General features: G+C 53.4%; 3 protein-coding genes across 6 annotated transcripts; 1 reads left to right on the forward strand and 2 right to left on the reverse strand.

Annotated features, from left to right (window-relative positions):
* Nucleotides 1-57: 57 nt before the first annotated feature.
* Nucleotides 58-4,431, reverse strand: ctu1 (cytosolic thiouridylase subunit 1 homolog (S. pombe)). Its single transcript, XM_088618418.1, has 3 exons — nt 4,277-4,431; nt 2,700-3,212; nt 58-1,065 (listed from the first exon to the last, which is right to left on the reverse strand). The coding sequence occupies exons 2-3, from the start codon at nt 3,193-3,195 to the stop codon at nt 536-538; spliced, it is 1,026 nt and encodes a 341-aa protein (XP_088474544.1). The 5' UTR covers nt 3,196-3,212; nt 4,277-4,431; the 3' UTR covers nt 58-535.
* A 754-nt stretch (nt 4,432-5,185) lies between these two features.
* On the forward strand, nt 5,186-9,243 carry sirt4 (sirtuin 4). Its single transcript, XM_088618760.1, has 4 exons — nt 5,186-5,308; nt 6,072-6,586; nt 7,215-7,509; nt 8,700-9,243. The coding sequence occupies exons 1-4, from the start codon at nt 5,300-5,302 to the stop codon at nt 8,850-8,852; spliced, it is 972 nt and encodes a 323-aa protein (XP_088474886.1). The 5' UTR covers nt 5,186-5,299; the 3' UTR covers nt 8,853-9,243.
* A 531-nt stretch (nt 9,244-9,774) lies between these two features.
* On the reverse strand, nt 9,775-19,875 carry LOC148641392 (uncharacterized). Of its 4 annotated transcripts, XM_088618758.1 has the most exons (8): nt 19,746-19,850; nt 18,722-18,880; nt 18,295-18,523; nt 16,893-17,016; nt 16,616-16,794; nt 14,098-14,174; nt 11,847-12,008; nt 9,775-11,269 (listed from the first exon to the last, which is right to left on the reverse strand). In XM_088618758.1, exons 3-8 carry the CDS (start codon nt 18,514-18,516, stop codon nt 11,062-11,064), a joined length of 972 nt encoding a protein of 323 aa, XP_088474884.1. In that variant the 5' UTR covers nt 18,517-18,523; nt 18,722-18,880; nt 19,746-19,850; the 3' UTR covers nt 9,775-11,061. The 4 variants fall into 4 exon arrangements, with proteins under 4 accessions (XP_088474884.1, XP_088474885.1, XP_088474882.1 ...); XM_088618759.1 differs by lacking the exon at nt 18,722-18,880 and having other exon boundaries at nt 11,847-11,957; nt 19,746-19,875; XM_088618756.1 differs by lacking the exon at nt 18,722-18,880 and having other exon boundaries at nt 19,746-19,875.
* Between the last annotated feature and the right edge of the window lies 1 nt (nt 19,876).

The following is a 19,876-nucleotide window of genomic DNA, read 5'->3' on the forward strand; positions in this document are numbered from 1 at the left end:
CAGGAGTGAAAATGCAGAAAGACAGTCAAAATGAACGCCACAATCTGCACAGGAGCATTCAACGGATCTAAAGCTATAATAACAGAGCAAGGTTGGCCTCCTTTACATCATTTTCTGATGAGATATGAAGAGATCTTCTATCATCTGGACACAGAGAAAGGTTTAAAGCCTGATTTGTTTAACGTTTCTGGCAAAAGTCTTGGTGTTAAATGGACAAATGTGTCATTAAGATTTCACACTCTAAAAACAGGCACTAATGCATAATACATAAAGGTATTAATACAGCATACGGCTGCAATAAATTAAGAATCCTACCCCCCCCAACCCCCTCCCCAGTCCACTAAGACCGCATGGAGGGTGGCAAATGCCCCGCAGGCCACCTGCCAGAAACGCAACTTATTTCCTGCTCGGGACGAACGTTCGGTTCGAAAGAATCCACAAGGGCCCTGCAGGACCGCGGGGTTCCCTGCCCAGAGACAGAGGGACAGGGCGCCCTCCCTCCATCGAGCCGCAGGCCGCAGCGGGCTGGGGCGGCTCAGAACTCCTCCGCCCGGAGCTTCCTCTCCTCCTGCTCGGTCAGCGGCTGGCGGGCCAGGAGCTTCTCGTGCAGCCTGTGGTGCTTCCCGATGCCCAGCCTGGGCAGGCCGCGGTTCAGGCCCTCCAGCAGGACGCAGGCCTTGCACAGCCGCTGGCTGGAGATGTACCCGCAGCGGGCGCAGGTGCCCTGCACCGGCATCCTCACGTCCTCCTTCACGGACAGGTTCTCGCCCGAGTGGATGACGTCCACGATGGCGCTGGGCCGCACCGACTCCAGGTCCTTCAGGAAGGCGCGGGCGTGGCCGCGGTAGGCGTTGGGCGAGTACACGCACTCGGTGGAGAAGTAGTCGAGCTTCTTGAAGTAGGCGTAGAGCACGATCTCCTTCTCGTAGGCGTACTTGAGGGGCTTGCAGCGCGGGATGGCGCCCTCGCTGCCCGTCGTGATGGCCGTGCAGCGGCGCAGGCGGGCGATGTCGCCGCGCAGGAAGTTCATCAGGACGGTCTCCGCCACGTCATCCGCGTTGTGTCCTGGAGGGGGGGACAGGGGTCAGGCAGGCAGCTGAAACAGCCCTAGCAAGGCTCCCAGGCAGCAAACAGATCCTCACCATCCCGGATCTCCTCTGCAGCCTGACACCGCACGGCCCAGTTATTTCTGTTAATTGGCCCTACTTATTATTTACAATCTAAATAAACCCTCACCTGACAGCCTCATTTCCTTCTAAGCCTCTGTATTAATTTGCAAGTTTTGACTTCACACCACCTGAGTGTCATCTCCCGCCTCCTCTCCACTCCCGGCTCTTGTACTCCCCTGCTTTATCAGCTGCTGACTTTCCTCTCTCTCTCACACTCGAAGAAGGCTCCACAGCTGAAACACTGTTTCTTTGCAGCCTACACATGCTGATGCATCTAACTACATGAACTGCCTCAATCTAAATCCAGTCTACACAGCGTTTTTCCTCCATATCTACCATGACTCAACTAACCAACTGATTCTTAACCTTGCAGCCGACACACTTTCGTTAGGGATGTAGAGCACCATCTCCTGACGCCAGTGACTCTCCACACTCTCTCTCGAACCAGCAGACTGACAATGTCCCGAGCCCCAATTCTGCAGGGCTGGTACTCGACCCGAGCAACCTCAGCCCCCCCCCCCCCACCTCTCACACCACATTTTCCTATCTCTGCAGCGCTGGTAAGGCAAAGCTGAAGGTTTTGCCAGCAGCCATATCACCCTGCAACTCAACACCAGCAGCCCACTGAAGCCCAGCAGGGTGAGCCTCGCCAGTACCTGGAGGGGAGACTCCTGGGAAAGCTAAGGCTGCTGCTGGAAGAGGTGTTAGTGGGGCCATTAGGGAGCACTTATCCTGCTGTCTGTGTGGGTCCTAATGCCCCAGTATAGTGACAGGAACACTATACTATAAAAAAGGTGTAGTCTTTTGGATGAGACGTTAAACCGAGGTCCTGACTCTCTGTGGTCATTAAAAATCCCAGGGTGTTTCTCGAAAAGAGTAGGGGTGTTGCCCCGGCATCCTGGCCAAATTTCCCCCTGGCCTTTACCAGTCATGGCCTCCTAATAATCCCCATCTCTGAACTGGCTTCATCACTCTGCTCTCCTCCCCACTGAGGGCTGGAGTGTGGGGAGAGGACTGGCGCATCACCCAGGTGGGGCTGCACACTGGTGCTGGTGGAGGGGATCCCCATTACCTGTGAGGCACTTTGAGTAGAGTGCCTAGAAAAGCGCTATATGAGTAAGGAATTATCAATTATTATTATTACTACTACTATTTGCTGACGTGGCTTTTGCATGAAGAGCAAGAGCTTCCAGGCCGCGCTGAAACCTTGAGTTCTTCCATTTCTACTGCCTGCTGATGACCCTATTCTGCAAATCTGGCGTCAAGGGACAAACCATTGAATTTACCAATCATGGCCTCCTAATAATCCCCATCTATGAATTGACTTCATTACTCTGCTCCCCTCCCTACTAATAGCTGGTGTGTGGTGAGCATTCTGGTGCACTATGACTTCCATTGCATCATCCAGGTGGGGCTGCACACTGGTGCTGGTGGAGGGGATTCCCATTACCTGTAAAGCGCTTTGAGTGGAGTGTCCAGAAAAGCGCTATATAAGTGTAAGGAATTTTTATTATTATAAACCCAGCCCACCTGTGCAGATCTTGTCCACTCCGAGCATCATGGCTCCCCTGTCGAGGGCCTGCCGGCGGAAGACCCCGCAGAAGGTGCAGTTGTTCTTCAGCCCCACCTGCTTCACGATGGCGTCCATGGTCCAGCCGTACAGCTCCTCGTAGGACACAATCTTGAGGGGCAGGTCGTACTGCTGCTGGTTCCTCTTCACCGTCTCCAGGGAGTCGTCGCGGTAACCGGTGATGCCCTCGTCCACCGACAGCAGGATGAGGTTGAGGCCGTAGCCGTGGCGCTCGTTCAGCACCTTCAGGACGTGCGCCAGGACGGTGGAGTCCTTGCCCCCCGACGCCCCGATGCCGACGGTCTCCCCGGGGCGGAAGAGCCGGGCCGAGGCGATGGTCTGGTGCACCTCCTCCTCGAACGCCCAGAAGAAGCAGGGGCGGCACAGCGAGTGGCCCGTCTTCGGGCGCCTGAGGACCGCCGAGCTCTTCTGGCAGTGGCTGCAGGGAACGGGCATGGTGGAGGCTGGACCAGCTGCAGAACAAGCGGGCAAAAAAAAACATGAACAAGAAACCCGTCAGTATTTCTTAAGCGACCCTGTTGTTTAATTCACTGAGGCTGCTGATCCTGTGTCACAAATGTCTGCTTAATGAAGCATCCCAGGGTCACTACAGGACCGTCCCATCCTGGTCCTGCAGGGCTCCTGGCTCTTCGGTCCAGCCGGGCTCTTGGTGTCATAGGTGTGTGCAGAAACACGGTCCAACCATCTGCTTGACGTTAGTCTCTCCTGAAACTGAGTCCTCAGCCTGGAGAAATAGCCCATGTGTACTACTTCCAAGAAATGTTGCTCCAGAACTCCTGCCTCAGAGACTACCCCTGTACTGGACTCTCCATTAATAATGAGCTGACAGGTGGGAACAGCATGGTCAGTGCTTTGCCTTTCGTCGAAAAAAACCTCAATAACTATTTCATTTGTAAGAGACTCAGCGTCCTTTAGTTCTGAAGTAACACCTGAATAATAAATAAATGAATTAATAAATACATTCCTTACACTTCTATAGCGCTTTTCCCGACACTCCACTCAAAGTGCTTTACAGATAATGGGGAATCCCCTCACACCTTATATTCTTCCTAAACACCGATTACAAGCACTCTCTGTAATATATAGACCTAATGATTTAATTCAACACTGTCAGGACTTCTGAAACCCGTCTCCTGGCAAAGGAGTTTTCTACTTCTCAAGATGGGATCAGGTGGAAATGAATTTAAAACGAGCAGTTTCATGAAGAGCTCAATAAGCATAATTAGGGGATCTCGAATCAAAAGCAAACGAGACAGGGATTCTCAAGTACCAACTTTGAAAGTCTGATATCAAGGCTGAAATTATATATTACAATTGCAATTAAAACTGCACAGTTTTAATCGACATTAACTGGTGTATTGTAAATCTTTAAAAAAACAAAAGAACTTTTACTTTCAACATATATATCCCGAAGATACTTTTATATTACAGCGAACGTAATACATTCTTTTAAGGTTATTATTTAAAAAAACGTTTGTTTTTAACTCTGCGGGATACGCCAAGCTACCAACAATACCTGAGAAGGTGACTTCTTCAAGAAGGATCACGATATGAAAAATCACACACTGAACTTCACAACAAATCCAGCAGCTCTCCCCACATCACAACTCCGAGCCACAGGACGCCGCCATCTTGGAGTAGTAATACTGCCCAAGTCAACTTCCTCTTCCGGAGCAAAAGTCACGTGTAATTACACAACTATTCATTCGCTAAAACAGGCGCTTTTATCGGAGTGTCTTACAAATTAGAACATTTTTATTAAATAAGGACTAAATAAGAAAAACAAAATGGAAGTCCATCTGAAACAAAATGGGAATATCTCAAACGTCCCGTTACCTCGGGTTCCAACTTTACACTCAATAAGAGCAATTAGCAACGTGCCATATATAACTAGTCTGAGAGCAACAGACATGAATGTGAGGGTATGTGATACATGCTTAAGTATTACATAAAATTAAAATCCTTATATATAAAACATAGTTGCATACAAAGTAGTTTACATTTTAAGGTATGTGTGTGTGTGTGTTGGGGGGGGGGGGGTTGTATTTGAGTTGTTGCACAAAAGCGTACTCGGGGTTTAGTCATTTGGTTTACTAGTGGGTTTGGGGAGGGTTCTTCCTCTTTCCCTCCAACGAGTGATATCTGTTCATACACAGCAATGCTCCTGTCGTCCTTATCGCGTTCGTTTTTCATTTACACAGAACACACTTATTGCTTTCCGCATGTCGGGACATCACTGCACGGTCTTGTATGGGCAAGACCTCCCCGTCCTGCAAACGGGAGCGCCTCCAATCACAGCTCGTCGCTTCTCATGTTGTGTTCAATCACAGCAGAGGGTTTTAACCGCACCCACACACCTTCCCCTACCCCAATTGGGGCGTCTGTATTCAGGAATCGGGGCGGGACAGGAAATGACGCACTGGCACTGGTTGCTTGTGACGTCACTGCACTGTCCTGTATTGACAGGCGGCGAATAAATAAACACCGTATTTATGAAGTCAATGAAGGCTGCCGGTGCATTTCATGTTAAGCGTAATTGATGGTTAAGGTATGTTAAACTTACGATCTTTTACTGTTGGATACTTCTTTAGTCACTTCGTGATTGCTTCTATTATATATATATCCATATATAACAGCACATTTGTTGCATAACTCTACCCCTGACCTTAACGTTCACCTGTGGGCAGCAGATGTTTCTACTCGAAGGTTTGAGAGTGACCGTTAGCAGTTAACGTTAGCAATATCGTAAATGCGTCACCAGCGAAACTATTTCTTATATAGTTTAAGTAGGGAGCTGCGCAGTCTGCAAAGGAACAAGTAAAGTTTTACTCCCTGCTGAAAAGAGAAGAAAAGAAAAGTCTTTTTCCTGTTGAAAGGACAAGAGACGGCGTTTCGGCTGTGGAGTCTTCTTCAGGTGTGAGCTACACCTTCTTCAGGGGTGAAGAAGGCTCCACAGCCGAAACGCTGTCTCTTGTCCTTTCAACAGGAATAAGACCCCCAGTTCCTCTGCAGCCTGTGGATGCTGAGCAGCTCCCCACTTGAACTTGTCCGCATTCTGGCTGCCATCGCATCATTCCCTGGAGGGGATCCCCGTTACCTGTAAAGTGCTTTGAGCGAAGTGTCCAGAAAAGTGCTATTTAAGTGTAAGGAATTAATATTCTGAAGTAATCATCTGGTCAGAATGGAGTGGTAGGTGTCTCTGGGACATCCCTGTCGAGCTGTTCCTCCTGCTCCCCCAGTGTGTTTGCTGCTGGGAGGGGTTTTGAAAGGTGCTCTTCACTGGTTTGCGCGGTTCCTGCTTTGTCCTGCAGATGGCGCTCCTGTCCCTGTTCCCCGCGGCGACAGGCGGCGGGGCCGGCCCGCGGTCTCGGCGCTGCTGGAGGCTCTGCTCGTCCGCGGCGGGGGCGGCGGCCAGCCCGGATTTCGTTCCCGCCAGCGGCCCCCTCTCCTCCGCCGAGCTGGAGCGGCTGCAGGACTTCGTGTCCCGCTCCAGGCGGCTCTTCCTGATCACCGGCGCCGGCCTCTCCACGGAGTCCGGCATCCCGGACTACCGCTCGGAGGGCGTCGGGCTGTACGCGCGGACGGGGCGCCGCCCGGTCCAGCACGCCGAGTTCCTGAAGAGCCCCCGGGCCCGGCAGCGGTACTGGGCGCGGAACTTCGTGGGCTGGCCCCAGTTCTCCGGCCGCCAGCCCAACGCGGCACACCTGGCTCTGCGCAGCTGGGAGGCGCTGGGGAGGCTCCACTGGCTGGTGACGCAGAACGTGGATGCCCTGCACTCCAAGGCCGGACAGCGGCGGCTCACGGAGCTGCACGGCTGCTCCCACAGGTACTGCAGAGCAGGAGGGAGAGAGGGGAACCGGCAGGAGGAGCCTGTCCCAGCATGCAATGGGCAAAGGGCAGGGTACACCCTGGACAGGACGCCAGTCCGTCACAGGGCACACACAGACACACACACTCACACCAGGGCCAGTTTCCCCTAGGCCAATTAATCTACCAGCATGTCTTTGGACTGTGGGAGGAAACCCAGGTGAACATGGGGAGACCATGCAGGCTCCATGCAGACAGCACCCCAACAGTGAACCCAGGGCCCCGGCCCCCCGAGGCAGCAGTGCTCACCCCCCAGTCCTGGGGCTAAATAATAACCTTAACCCACCTGGCTGCGCACACCCCATGAAGCAGATTCCTAAACCTGACCCTGCTGCGATGTTAAAGATGCGTTTGATCACTAGTGGCTAGGGACAGAACATCCCTGTTTTCACCGTCCAGATTCGTCTGCGTGTGAAGTGCTGGCCGGAGGTTTCTCGAGCCGACCTGGGGAACGGGAGTCGCTGAGCCCTGGCGTTCCAGCCTCCTCGTTATGCAATTAGAGCCTCAAGGAGGCTGACAGTGGAATTCAGCCTCTCCAGCGCCTCCACAGCTGGGAACCGGTTGTGAGCCTCGTCTCTGGCCCGCAGGGTGGTGTGCCTGGCCTGCGGGCAGCCGTCGCCGCGGGAGGCCCTGCAGGCCCGCCTGCGCGCCCTGAACCCGGGCTGGGCCGCCGAGGCGGGGGGCGTGGCGCCGGACGGCGACGTGCTCCTGACGGACGAGCAGGTGCGGCACTTCCGCGTGGCGCCGTGCGAGGCCTGCGGCGGCGTGCTCAAGCCCGCCGTCACCTTCTTTGGGGACACCGTGGACCGGGCCACCGTGAGCTTCGTCCATCAGAGGCTGGGGGAGGCGGACGCGCTGCTGGTGGCCGGCTCGTCGCTGCAGGTAGAGGCGCCGCGGCGCGTGGCTCGGTCCAGCCGGCTAGCTGTGGGCAGAGGGAGCTGGCTGTGCTGCAGTGTTGCAGAGCACGAACAGATATAAGAATATAGGAAGCAAAGGAACAAGTAATAATAATAATCATAATTCCTCACACTTCTATAGCTCTTTTCTGGACACTCCACTCAAGCACTTTACAGGTAATGGGGATCCCCTCCACCACCACCAGTGTGCAGCCCCACCTGGAGGATGCGCCAGAACACTCCCCACACACCAGCTCTCAGTGGGGAGGGGAGCAGAGTGATGAAGCCAGTTCAGAGATGGGGATTATTAGGAGGCCATGACTGGTAAAGGCCAATGGGAAATTTGGCCAGGACGCCAGGGTTACACCCCTACTCTTTTCGAGAAAGACGCTGGGATTTTTAATGACCACAGAGAGTCAGGACCTCGCTTTTACGTCTCACCAAAGGACAGCGCCCGTTTACAGTATAGTGTCCCCGTCACTATACTGGGGCATTAGGACCCACACAGACCGCAGGGTGAGCGCCCCCTGCTGGCCCCACTAACACCTCTTCCAGCAGCAACCTTAGTTTTTCCCAGGAGGCTCCCATCCAGGTACTGACCAGGCTCACCCTGCTGGGCTCCAGTGGGCTGCAGGTTGTGAGTTGCAGAGTGATATGGCTGCTGGCGAAGACTGGGTTAGGCGGACGCGCTGCTGGTGGCCGGCTCGTCGCTGCAGGTAGAGTCGCCGCGGCGCGTGGCTCGGCCCAGCCGGCTGCCCGCTGTGGGCAGAGGGAGCTGGCTGTTAATAGGTTTATTCCAAAAAAGGGAGAAAGAAAACGCAACGTTTCGGCCGTGAAGCCTTCTTGAAACGTTGTTTTCTTTCTCCCTTTTTTTCAGCATGGAATAAACCTATTACTTGTTCCTTTGCAGCCTAGGCATGCTGACGCATCTCCCCACCTGAACTAAGAATATAGGGAGTCTACATACATTTCTCCAATATGTTGACCCTTCCTTTAAAATGTGGTCAGTATGTCTGGTGCACGCTTCGCACTTCCTTGGATCCAGAAGTATCCTGGGTCTGGGTGCATTCGGGCTCGAAGGCGACCCTTAATCTGTTACGTTGTGTTTGAAATACAGTCCAGCCTGGTACCTGCAGGCAGCGGTCAGTCTCCCCACACTCCTCTCTCCTCCCGCAGGTGTACTCTGGGTACAGGTTCCTCCTGGCGGCCAGCGAACGCAAGCTGCCCATCGCCATCCTCAACATCGGCCCCACCAGGGCTGACCGCCTGGCCAGTGTGAGGGTCAGCGCGCGCTGCGGGGAGGTGCTGCCCAGCATCCTGCCCCTCTGAGGGGGGGGGGACCAAGGAGGCACATCTGGCGGACAACCCCTGGACTGCCTGTGGGAAAACTCAGGGACGCAGGGGATGCTGGGAGATACACACATTCTGGAGCTCCTTTGCCCTCCCTTGTCTGTAAGAACGGGTACAGAGCTGCCTGCTTCACAGAATGCAAACCAGCATGGTGCCATCCCCTGGGTTGCACATGGGCAAAATGTGGCCACACTGCGCAAGATCTGGCATCGCTGCAGAAGACAAGGGGGCAGCAGGTGGCCACCCTGCCGATCCGGTTAATAGAAACTTAACGCCTGCGGACACTTCCGGAGTCGAGGGGTTTGTCGCCCAGCTGACTCGGCATCCACAGTTTGTTCAACCAAGCTCTAATAAAGCACTTAGTCATTTTTTTGTCAGCTCTCGTCAGTGCAGCAGGATAACTATCTTTCCCCACTGTTCCTCAGTGTTTCTCAAACTGTTCACATTTTAAGTACTACAGATCTGTTTGTTTGGATTTTTTGCTCAGTTGTAGGTAATGCCATGTGTACACTGCAAACAGAAACACCCTGTTTCTGTCCTTGCAGTGCGGGCAGAGGGGAGAAACGCTGCATGCACACACACACGTGAGCCACAGCTCCTGGCCAGATTCTTTACAGAACACACAGAGATACTGACAGAGCAGGGGACTCCTGCCTCTGAAACACATCAACCCAAACTTGCAACTGTGCGTAAAAAGATTGACAGATTCTGCACAGTCCTCCCTGCTTCAGACTTACTTCACTTAAGCCTCGCCTGCCATTACAAATGAAAAGCACAAGTCTGTTTCCTTCCACGCAGCCACTGAGCGATGATCAGAGTTTAATCAGGTATTATTTTGTCATATGATTTTTTTTCTTATAAGCAGATTTAGAGTTGCCCCTAAGGAAGACAGGACGCATGATTAGAAGATCGGTCTTTGGTTTAATAATAAAATACAATTATGAAAACATTCCACTACATACATTTATGCTAATACATTGCAAAATGTTTAGGATTCTTATTGGATCCTGCTCAAACATTTTTAAGTTTATAAGTTTGATGTACAGTATCACAACAAGCCTTCCAGTATTTGGCATTCTTTTTACAACAGTTTGCTGAAATATACTTTATATGGAAACATTTGCTTTGGTATCTTTGCATAGATGGTAAATTGAAATATGTGCTTTGGTATACATTGTCTTCTATTCCAGTAGGAGTTATCAGTTGTCCTGGGTATCTGTTGTTTTATTGTGCTGCCTGTGTGCTGTCCCAGATAGGGGTGGAGGAGAGGTGTGTAGGGGCGCCTGCAGGCAGGGGGGTGTGGGGGTGTAGGGGTGCCTGCAGACAGAGGGGAGTGTGTTCGGGTTTAGGGGCGCCTGCAGGCAGGGGAGTGTGGGGGTGTAGGGGTGCCTGCAGGTAGGGGGGGTGCTGGCAGGCGGGGGGGTGTAGGAGTGTAGGGGTGCTGGCAGGTGGGGGGGTGTAGGAGTGTAGGGGCGCCTGCAGGCAGAGGGGATTGTGTTCGGGTTTAGGGGCACCTGCAGGCGGGGGGAGTGCTGGCAGGTGGGGGTGTGTGGGGTTTAGGGGTGCTGGCAGGAGAGGGGTGCCTGCAGGCGTGGGGGGGGGGGTGTAGGAGTGTGGGGGTTTAGGGGTGCCTGCAGGCAGGGGAGTGTGGGGGTGTAGGGGCGCCTTCAGGCAGAGGGGAGTGTGTTCGGGTTTAGGGGCGCCTGCAGGCTGGGGGGAGGGTGAGGAGTGTGGGGATGTAGGGGCGCCTGCAGGCAGGGGAGTGTGGGGGTGTAGGGGCGCCTGCAGGCAGAGGGGAGTGTGTTCGGGTTTAGGGGCACCTGCAGGTGGGGGGAGTGCTGGCAGGTGGGGGTGTGTGGGGTTTAGGGGTGCTGGCAGGAGAGGGGTGCCTGCAGGCGTGGGGGGGGGGGTGTAGGAGTGTGGGGGTTTAGGGGCGCCTGCAGGCAGGGGAGTGTGGGGGTGTAGGGGCGCCTTCAGGCAGGGGAGTGTGGGGGTGTAGGGGTGCCTGCAGACAGAGGGGAGTGTGTTCGGGTTTAGGGGCACCTGCAGGCAGGGGAGTGTGGGGGTGTAGGGGTGCCTGCAGGTAGGGGGGGGTGCTGGCAGGTGGGGGGGTGTAGGAGTGTAGGGGCGCTGGCAGGCGGGGGAGGTCTTGCAGAAGGAGACGGGGGGCTGCGCTGGGTCCCGGGGGTCAGGGTGATCCCGGGGGGGTGGCGAACCCAGAGCCGTCGCTGCAGCTGCTGCCCGGGGAGTCGGCGGGGGGGGCCTCCGGAGCCGGGCTCTGGGCGCTCCTGAACTTGGACAGCAGCGCCGTGTTGAAGGCAGAGGCAGGGGAGCTCTCCTGGCCCCCGGCCAGCCGGCTCCTACGGGGGGTGCAGATCGGGGTGCCTCCCGGAGACCTGATTCAGAACACACCTTTCACCCTTCACCCTTCACCCTTCACCCTCCACCCTCCACCCCTCAATCTTCACAAGATCAACCTTCTCAAAGAACAGTTAATTGCTCCAGATCGGAGCCAGTGGCCTAGTGCTCATCTCCTGTCGCACACATCTCAAGGAGAACCACACGAGAGAGAAAACTCTCATGCTTTCAAACTGCTTCCTCTTCACTGGCCTCGTGTCATTTCACACAACGGCTGACAGAAGACTATTCAGACCGTCATGCTCGCTGGGGAGTTTATTAGCTGCGCAAAAATTGCATCGAGCCTCTTATTAAAGATGCACAACTTCCAGGCACCCACTTCCCTTTTGACTAAAGAAGTGTTTTTCCACTTCTGTCCCAAAGGAATTCCCCTCAATTTTCCAGCTGTCATCGCTGTGACCTTGTTTCACTACTGAGTGTGAAGGAGTCCCCTTAGGAAAAGGTCATCCCACACTTTTCCAGCCGGAGGCTCCCACACGCACCCGAGACGCTCTGGAGCTCCGAGGGCCGTTCTGGAATGTGAGCGTGCAAGAGTGGGCGTCGCCGTGCCCCTACCTCTCGATGCCCGTCGCCTTCAGCCTCTTCAGGGGGTTACAGGCGAGAATCGCGGTGTGGATGTCGGCGTGGGGGTCACCCAGATCTGGCGGGGCCGGCGGATCCACACAGCTGTTTCGGACAGAGGGGAGGAGTGGACAGTCAGCAGCACCACTGGGCCTTCTGGGTGCAGGCAGGGGAAAGGATCAGTCTAGGAAAATGTGGGATACAGCTTCCCTGGAGTGCAAATCGGTGGTCTTCCCCAGTGGTGGGGTGCCTCTTACTGGGGGAAGAGTCTTCTGTTTAAGGGGGAACTGCATCACCATTTTTATATTTCTCATGTTAAAACAGTATTGAAAACATGCTTCGTACAGTTAAGAAATATTGCAAAACTAAGGCAGTTTCTCTCCACTCAAAGACACAGAGAAATGAATACATGCTCTTGTATACAGCAGGTCAGACTACTGCGATGCCCTACTATCAGGGTGCTCTGGACTTCAAAATCCTTCTACTTATTAGGCTCTCAGAGGTCAGGCACCTGTCTATCTAATGGAACTGATTAATGTTTACCATCTACGTCGCCCGCTTAGATCACAGAATGCAGGTCTTCTTCATATTCCACGCATTAATAAAAAAACAGTTGGCGGTAAAGTCTTTAGCTACAGAGCCCCTAGTTTATGGAACAGTCTGCCAGCCCATGTGCGGGATGCCGAGTCAATCTCAGGATTTAAATCCAGACTGAAGACCTATTACTTCAGCCTAGCCTGCCCACACCTGACATCATAGCCTGCTGCAACCATGGCTGCTGGGGCTGCTGTACATGCCATTGTGTGTCTCTGTGTTGGCCCACCAGGTAGATACATCTGCTCTCACCCAACTATCCTATTCTCCTCCCCACATGTCCGGATGGCACCCGGGCTGCATCACTGCCATGGATCCAAGAGGGACATCGTGGATATAGCTATCGTTTAGGAGGATTTCACTGGTCTACAGAGATCTGCATGGAGTACTGACATACAGAAGATATGATGGATGGATGGATTAATACCCTCATTCATTTATTCCTTTTTTAATTATATAATGTTAGCATGCCCAAAGGGGTTGGACCCATGGAGGTTTTCTTTTCTCCTTACTAAGGAGTTTTTGGTTCCTCTCCTCCGTTGTCTTCTGGTCTTTTCTGTTCTGTGTTCACAACATGTATGGTCACTTGCTTTGTTAAGCGCCTGGGTGCTTGTTGTTTAAGGGGCTATATAAAAATAAACTGAATTGAATATTTTGGGGTTAGAAAGAATCAGCACTGATGAGTGCATTTCAAACCACGGTAACATGGGAAACCTCCAATTTACACCACTGGTGGAGAGACCCCCTTTTATTGGGTAGTGTGGCCATAACCTCATCTTTCCATAACCAGTAAGCAACCCAGATAGCAGGGGCGATAACCTCTCTCGCTCGATTCCGGTTGGCCAGGTGCACCCATTAACCGTCTTCTTACTTACTGGCGTCCCAACCCGAAAAACGACTGGGCTCCCATCGGAACCTAATCCCGCTGTGCTCACTGCTTCACCACCTTGGGGGCTCTGTGGAAAGGCCCCGTGGAAAAGGGCAACCTTCGCTGCCTCAGGAAGTGCTTTTATAGGGAGTCACCAGGTACAGCCAATTCTGTAATTTCCCTGTGACCATCCAGAGAGTCCTGGGGCTCTCCTGAATACGATCACTCACCCCTTCTTCCAATCACAGCTTCGCTACACCATGGAATAGATCAAATGGACCTCAGTGCTATACATCCGTCCTTCGGATGAGATGTAAAACCGAGGTCCTGACTCTCTGTGGTCATTAAAAATCCCAGGGTGTTTCTTGAAAAGAGTAGGGGTGTTACCCTGGTGTCCTGGCCAAATTACCCCCTGGCCCTTACCAATCATGGCCTCCTAATAATCCCCATGTCTGAACTGGCTTCATTACTCTGCTCTCCTCCCCACTGAGAGCTGGTGTGTGGTGAGCGGACTGGTGCATCATCCAGGTGGGGCTGCACACTGGTGGTGGTGGAGGGGATCCCCATTACCTGTAAAGCGCTTTGAGTGGAGTGTCCAGAAAAGCACTATATAAGTGTAAGCAATTATTATTATTATATAAGTGTAAGGAATTATGATTAATAGAGCCCTTCAGCCTTAATAAAGCCAGGAACCAGCCCAGGACTGATTTCACAGAGTGGGTGGAGAGCGTTTGCCCTTGACACGAGCTTCCTAGGGGAGGACCAGGGTCACAGCACCCTCACCTCCTGCCTGGCCGGTTGAGCCTGGAGAGGCCGTAGCTGTCCAGCAGGTCGGGGGTCGCGGCCACCTGAAACTCGCCCTGCAAGAGAGAGAGCGCATCGGTCACAGGCTCCGTTCAACCACGTCCATGTTTCCTCTTCCTGTGTCTGGCTGGTCCGCCAACAGCAGCTCGACCGATCCTCTCCACTGCAACGCTACAGCGACCCTCCTAACAAATAATGAAGGAGCTGGCTGGAGCAGATCTGTGCATCAGGGTGGGCAGGGGGGGAAGGAAGTACTCACCGCTCACTGCTCTGGAAAACACCCATGAAAAGCTACAGCCTCACACTCCGATACATAAGGAAGCACATTGCTGCCATTAAGGGGAAAAAACAAATTCGCCCCCTTATCTCGTAATTACGAGATAACAAATTATCACGAGATTGTTGTGGGAAATTCTTCATCAGAGGAGCAGGACTCAGTCTTGTGCAGATTCAGTTTTATTGAGCTCAATAAGTCCAACAACGCGCGCCGGGTCTGCCCCACAGGACAGACACACTGCAAGGGTTTCCCAGCTCTTACATACAGTCAGAAGAAAGTCTGTTTCACAATCTGAGTGCTTGTCCTGTTCTTTGATACAGCACACCTGAAGAAGGCTCCACGGCCGAAACGTTGTGTTCTCTTTCTTCTTTTTTCCAGCATGGAATAAACTCATTACTTGTTCCTTTGCAGCCTACGCATGCTGACGCAGCTCCCCACCTGAACTACTGTTCTTTGATATGTAATTACCCCTTGTCCTACCCTGTCTTGCTCTAGGTTCTATCCTTTGATCTGCTTTATCCTGTTTGTGGGTGTTGTTCCTGTCTTTTATTATGTAGCGTTAAGCCACTGGGGCTGCTAAAGCAAGTCAGCTTTATGGCACCTTTTGTTTGAGGCTAAATTTACAGACCCCATCAACACCTCTCACAATCAGCTTAAGTGGTGGTACTTTGATGCTGGATAAGTGAGATATATACATGTCCCACTTCAGAGATAGCAATGCTTAAGTCAGTGTATGTACAGCCTGTTACGTTGTGCACTGAATGCATACAGACGCTACTGTGAACTTGGCTGGCACCTTCGGTTTAATGATTGTGTCCAGCGCTGCAGAATTTGTACAGATTTCGACTGGGGCTTAGCCATAATGAAATCGTGCAATTTTTAGCCAATATGAACAGAATCATTACAAGCATGAGGACCAGTTTTGTGGGATTTAGAGATCAAAGCAATGACGGCTCCGTTATGAACAGTTACGCGTGCAATCGCTTCCACTGCTTAAACCTGCAAGTCCGCACGTAGCGATATAGGTATTGTAACGCACACGGGCGACATTACAGGTTGTGCGAGCCGGCTTGCCAGCGCGGTGACGTCACCGCCCTTCCCTGTGGATAGCAGGGACCTCAGCCGTCTGGCTGGGGGGAGAGCTCCCTTTAGCTCAGCTGGCTGGGTCCCGGCTGAGTGACGCCGGAGGCCCGGGTTCGAGTCCCCAGCGGTGGGGGGCAGACGTGAAGAGGGAGCAGCGAGGGCGCATGCCTCTGAGAACCCGAAAGCGCTACAGTATGAAAGGAATAAATTCAAGGTTTATTCCCTGCTTCACAGCCAAAATGTTGTGTTTCTTATCATTTCTGTTCAGCATGGAATAATAATAATAACAAAAAGAATACACAAGATAAAACACAATTACAATATACAGAGGAGACCGTGGATGGAGGTACTAAGAAAAGCAGAGGGGTGAAGAATGGAACAGTTCAGTAAAGGTTTTGAGTCTGGATTTGAAGGAGTTTAGAGGAGGTGACTCTCTGATATCCTTGGGGAGAGAGTTCCAGAGCTTGGGGGCATAACAGGAGAAGGCCCTGTCACCCATACAATGTAGAATAAACCTTTAAGATGTTCCTTTGCAGCCTACGCATGCTGATGTAGCTACCTACTTGCTTTAGGTATTATACGACAATTGTGCTATCGCGTGAGCACATCAAGTATGTGAGAATTACTCAGTCATAATTACGAGATAATCATCGTATCTCATAATTACGAGATATGGGTGAGGATTTTTTTTCCCCTTGGTGGCAGCAATGCACATCCGTAGATACGACCTCAACTTCATCAACCAAAAATCCGGAGTGGGCTCTCACCACCCTCAGCTCAAACTTACAGTACAGTCACCCCTGCAGGACTCCGATGGGCGTTCCTTTAAAAACTGATTTAAAGACGCCGAAGGCCCAGCTCCAAGGAGACAGACCCTGTAAGTCCATCAGCTCACAACTGCTGCTCTGCAGCTCCCCCACTGTGCTGCACAAATATGCAATACTGCACTTGCAATGTGCTTCATCCCCTGTGTTCCCAGTGTTCCCAGCACATGAATTCCCTCAACACTAAACAGACTACTAAACACAGCCTGGAAGCAGGTAACCTGGGATACCCCTGAGTCACGTCTGCTGTGCAGTATCTAACACCCCTGTACGTCTCCTTCAGTACGACAGTCAGGCCCAGGGTTCGACTCACCCTCCTGACGTTGGCCTGATCCCTCAGGGGAGTCTGGGCCCCGGGCTGTGGGGTGCTGGGGGGCAGGGGGGGCGCAGGAGGAGCGGGTGGGGGACACACCGCCGGAGCCCCCCCATCCTGCATCTTCCGCTTCCTGTCCTGCAGCCGCCGGGAGGTCCTCCGGGCCGCGTGCTTGGCCTCTGCGCAAGACGAGGGGGACAGGCTGAGAGTCGGGCCGCTGCGCCGCTGGGCTCTCACCTCGCCGCGGCGCCGCTGCGGACCGGGCCGGCGCCGTCACCTTGGGCGTAGAGCTGCACCTTCTCCATCTCCTCCCGGAGCCGCGCCACGTGCTGCCGCAGCTCCTGCCCGCCCACAGCGTTACAGCGGTTCATCTGGCCCTCCACCGCCGAGAAGAACTTGGCCTGCCATGTGGAGAGAGCAGGCGGTCAGCCCCGAGCCCTTGACCTCTGACCTCACCCCTAAACACCCCCACCCCCCTGACGCCTTCACCTCTGACCTCACCCCAAAACACCCCCACCCTCCTGACCCCTTCACCTCTGACCTCACCCCAAGACACCCCTCACCCTCCTGACCCCTTAACCTCTGACCTCACCCCAAAAACACCCCCCCACCCTCCTGACGCCTTCACCTCTGACCTCACCTCTAAACACCTCCCAACCTCCTGACCCCTTCACCTCTGACCTCACACCAAAACACCCCCCACCCTCCTGACCCCTTCACCTCTGACCTCACCTCTAAACACCCCCACCCTCCTGACCCCTTCACCTCTGACCTCACCTCTAAACACCCCCACCCCCCTGACGCCTTCACCTCTGACCTCACCCCAAGACACACCCCACCCTCCTGACCCCTTCACCTCTGACCTCACCCCAAAACACCCCCACCCTCCTGACGCCTTCACCTCTGACCTCACCCCAAGACACACCCCACCCTCCTGACCCCTTCACCTCTGACCTCACCCCAAAACACCCCCACCCTCCCGAAACCCCTTCACCTCTGACCTCACCCCAAAACACCCCCACCCTCCCGAAACCCCTTCACCTCTGACCTCACCCCAAAACACCCCCCACCCTCCTGAAACCCCTTCACCTCTGACCTCACCCCAAAACACCCCCCACCCTCCCAAAACCCCTTCACCCCTGACCTCACCCCAAAACTCCCCCCACCCTCCTGACCCCTTCACCTCTGACCACCCCAAAACACCCCCCACCCTCCTGACCTCTTCACCTCTGACCTCATCCCAAAACACCCCCGACCCTTTCACCTCTGACCTCACCTCAAAATACCCCCCACAACCCTGACAATTCACCTATGACCTCACCTCAAAGCTTTGAGTGGAGTGTCCAGAAATGAGCTATATAAGTGTAGGGAATTATTTTATCTTTGGAGACTTTGTATTGACTCTCAGTGTATAATACAGTACAGTGTACTTTTTGTCGACTACATCAACACTCCCCTCACAAGAAACTAAGCTGGGGGTGAGTGACTGTTGTAACAACGCACGCACACGGCGGCCCCCAGCCCCTCCCATGACGCGCACACGCACGCACACGGCGGCCCCCAGCCCCTCCCATGACGCGCACACGCACGCACACGGCGGCGCCCCGCCCCGCCCATGACGTGCACACGCACGCACACGGCGGCGCCCCGCCCCGCCCATGACGCGCACACGAACGCACCCTGATGGCAGTGCCCACGGCGCCGCGCTCCAGCTCCGCCTGCTTCCTGCGGCGCACGACGCGCTCGCACAGCTCGGGCTGGCGCTCCATGGTGAGGAAGAGGTCGCGCAGGGCGCGCTCCGTGTAGGACAAGCCCTGCTCCTCGAACTCGTCCTCCGACAGCAGCTGGCAGAAGGTCATGACCATCGGGCTCTCTCTGTCGAACTCCTCCATGCTTTCCATCGGGGGCCTGCGGAGAGACGTGTATCTTTCTTTCAGTTTATCACAGATTCTTCTCGCACGAAAAGAAACAAAAAAACATAACAATAAATCCATGTGCGTGTCGTAAGGCGCTCTGCCAAGAGGGATATCCGCTAAGCAGACAAATAAAGTAACGATCCTGCTCAACATTTAAAATCTGACAGCTTCCATTTACTTTTAAAATTACCCCAGTATAAGCCCTCGGCTGTGATTCCTGCCCGACTCCTGGACAGGACTTTCACTCCAGTTGTACCCTCGCTCCACTCCTGCGCCACAGAGCGGATGCTCTCCGATGTTTCTAACCCAGCCTCATGCGCTCACGGCACCTGCGATGTCTAGTTCAAGTCTAAAAATCAGAGCTTTATTGGCGCGGCCGGTTGATGCTGCAGACTCGCTGGTGGAAAAGGGCGCGTTGCAGAGCGCCTCGAGAGCATGAGAATGATCCTGCTCACCGCGGCGCAATCATTTCGATTCAAGAAGCTTTATTGGCATGAGCAATGAGTAAATCAGTATTGCCAAAGCATTGACAATTAACAACATCTACAGATATTTACAATATAGACACATCGTAAGACATGTTCATACAAACATATGGAGCATTACTGGGAGACAGGCTCACTGCTCCTCAGGCTGTGACAGGAGATCACATACTGGGCTGCCAGTTCAACTGAGTTCCCTCCTCCCTCTCCCAGTAGGATTGGGACCCGTTGTGATTCTGGCAGGTGTGGGAACTCTGGGATTAGATTTCTGAATTTCGGGAAGAATGTTTCTCTAATCCCAGAGTATCTGTCACAGTGCAGTAGGAAGTGCACCTCTGTCTCTATTTCTACCCGCTGGCAGTGGGAGCACAGCCTGTCCTCTCTGGGCAGCCAGGTCTGCCTGTGTCGCCCAGTTCCTATGGCCAGGCTGTGGTCTGACCAAAAAAGGTACGAGGGCAGGTGAGGCTCGGGCGTTGAAAGGCGGTTTCCCGGCGCAGCCTCTCGCACTGTGTGTACCGATGATGCACAAAACGAAATGCGTTCGGCTTCTCTAAGCGAGAGTATAGTATAGTAAAATACTTATTTCCAGTAATTCAAGTCGGAGCGGACTACTTCCCAAAGCTGTTTTAATTGTATTAAGCAGTTTAGAATCTGTTTCCGTTATATTGTTTACCGGTAAATCAATGCAATTAAAAAAAGATTGACAGTCAGTAATTATTTGCATGTACTTACCGTTACGCCTTATATTTGATCTGAAGGGGGGGGGAACGCAACCAAATTAAAGTTTCAAAAGTTCACTAGTTTTTAAAAACACGCAGTGACCACCTCCCGCTTCCCGCAAATCAAATTTAAACCGGAAGCGC

This window comes from Lepisosteus platostomus, chromosome 24 (genome assembly GCF_059453375.1).
Source record: "Lepisosteus platostomus isolate fLepPlt1 chromosome 24, fLepPlt1.hap1, whole genome shotgun sequence".
Classification (NCBI taxonomy): domain Eukaryota; kingdom Metazoa; phylum Chordata; class Actinopteri; order Semionotiformes; family Lepisosteidae; genus Lepisosteus; species Lepisosteus platostomus.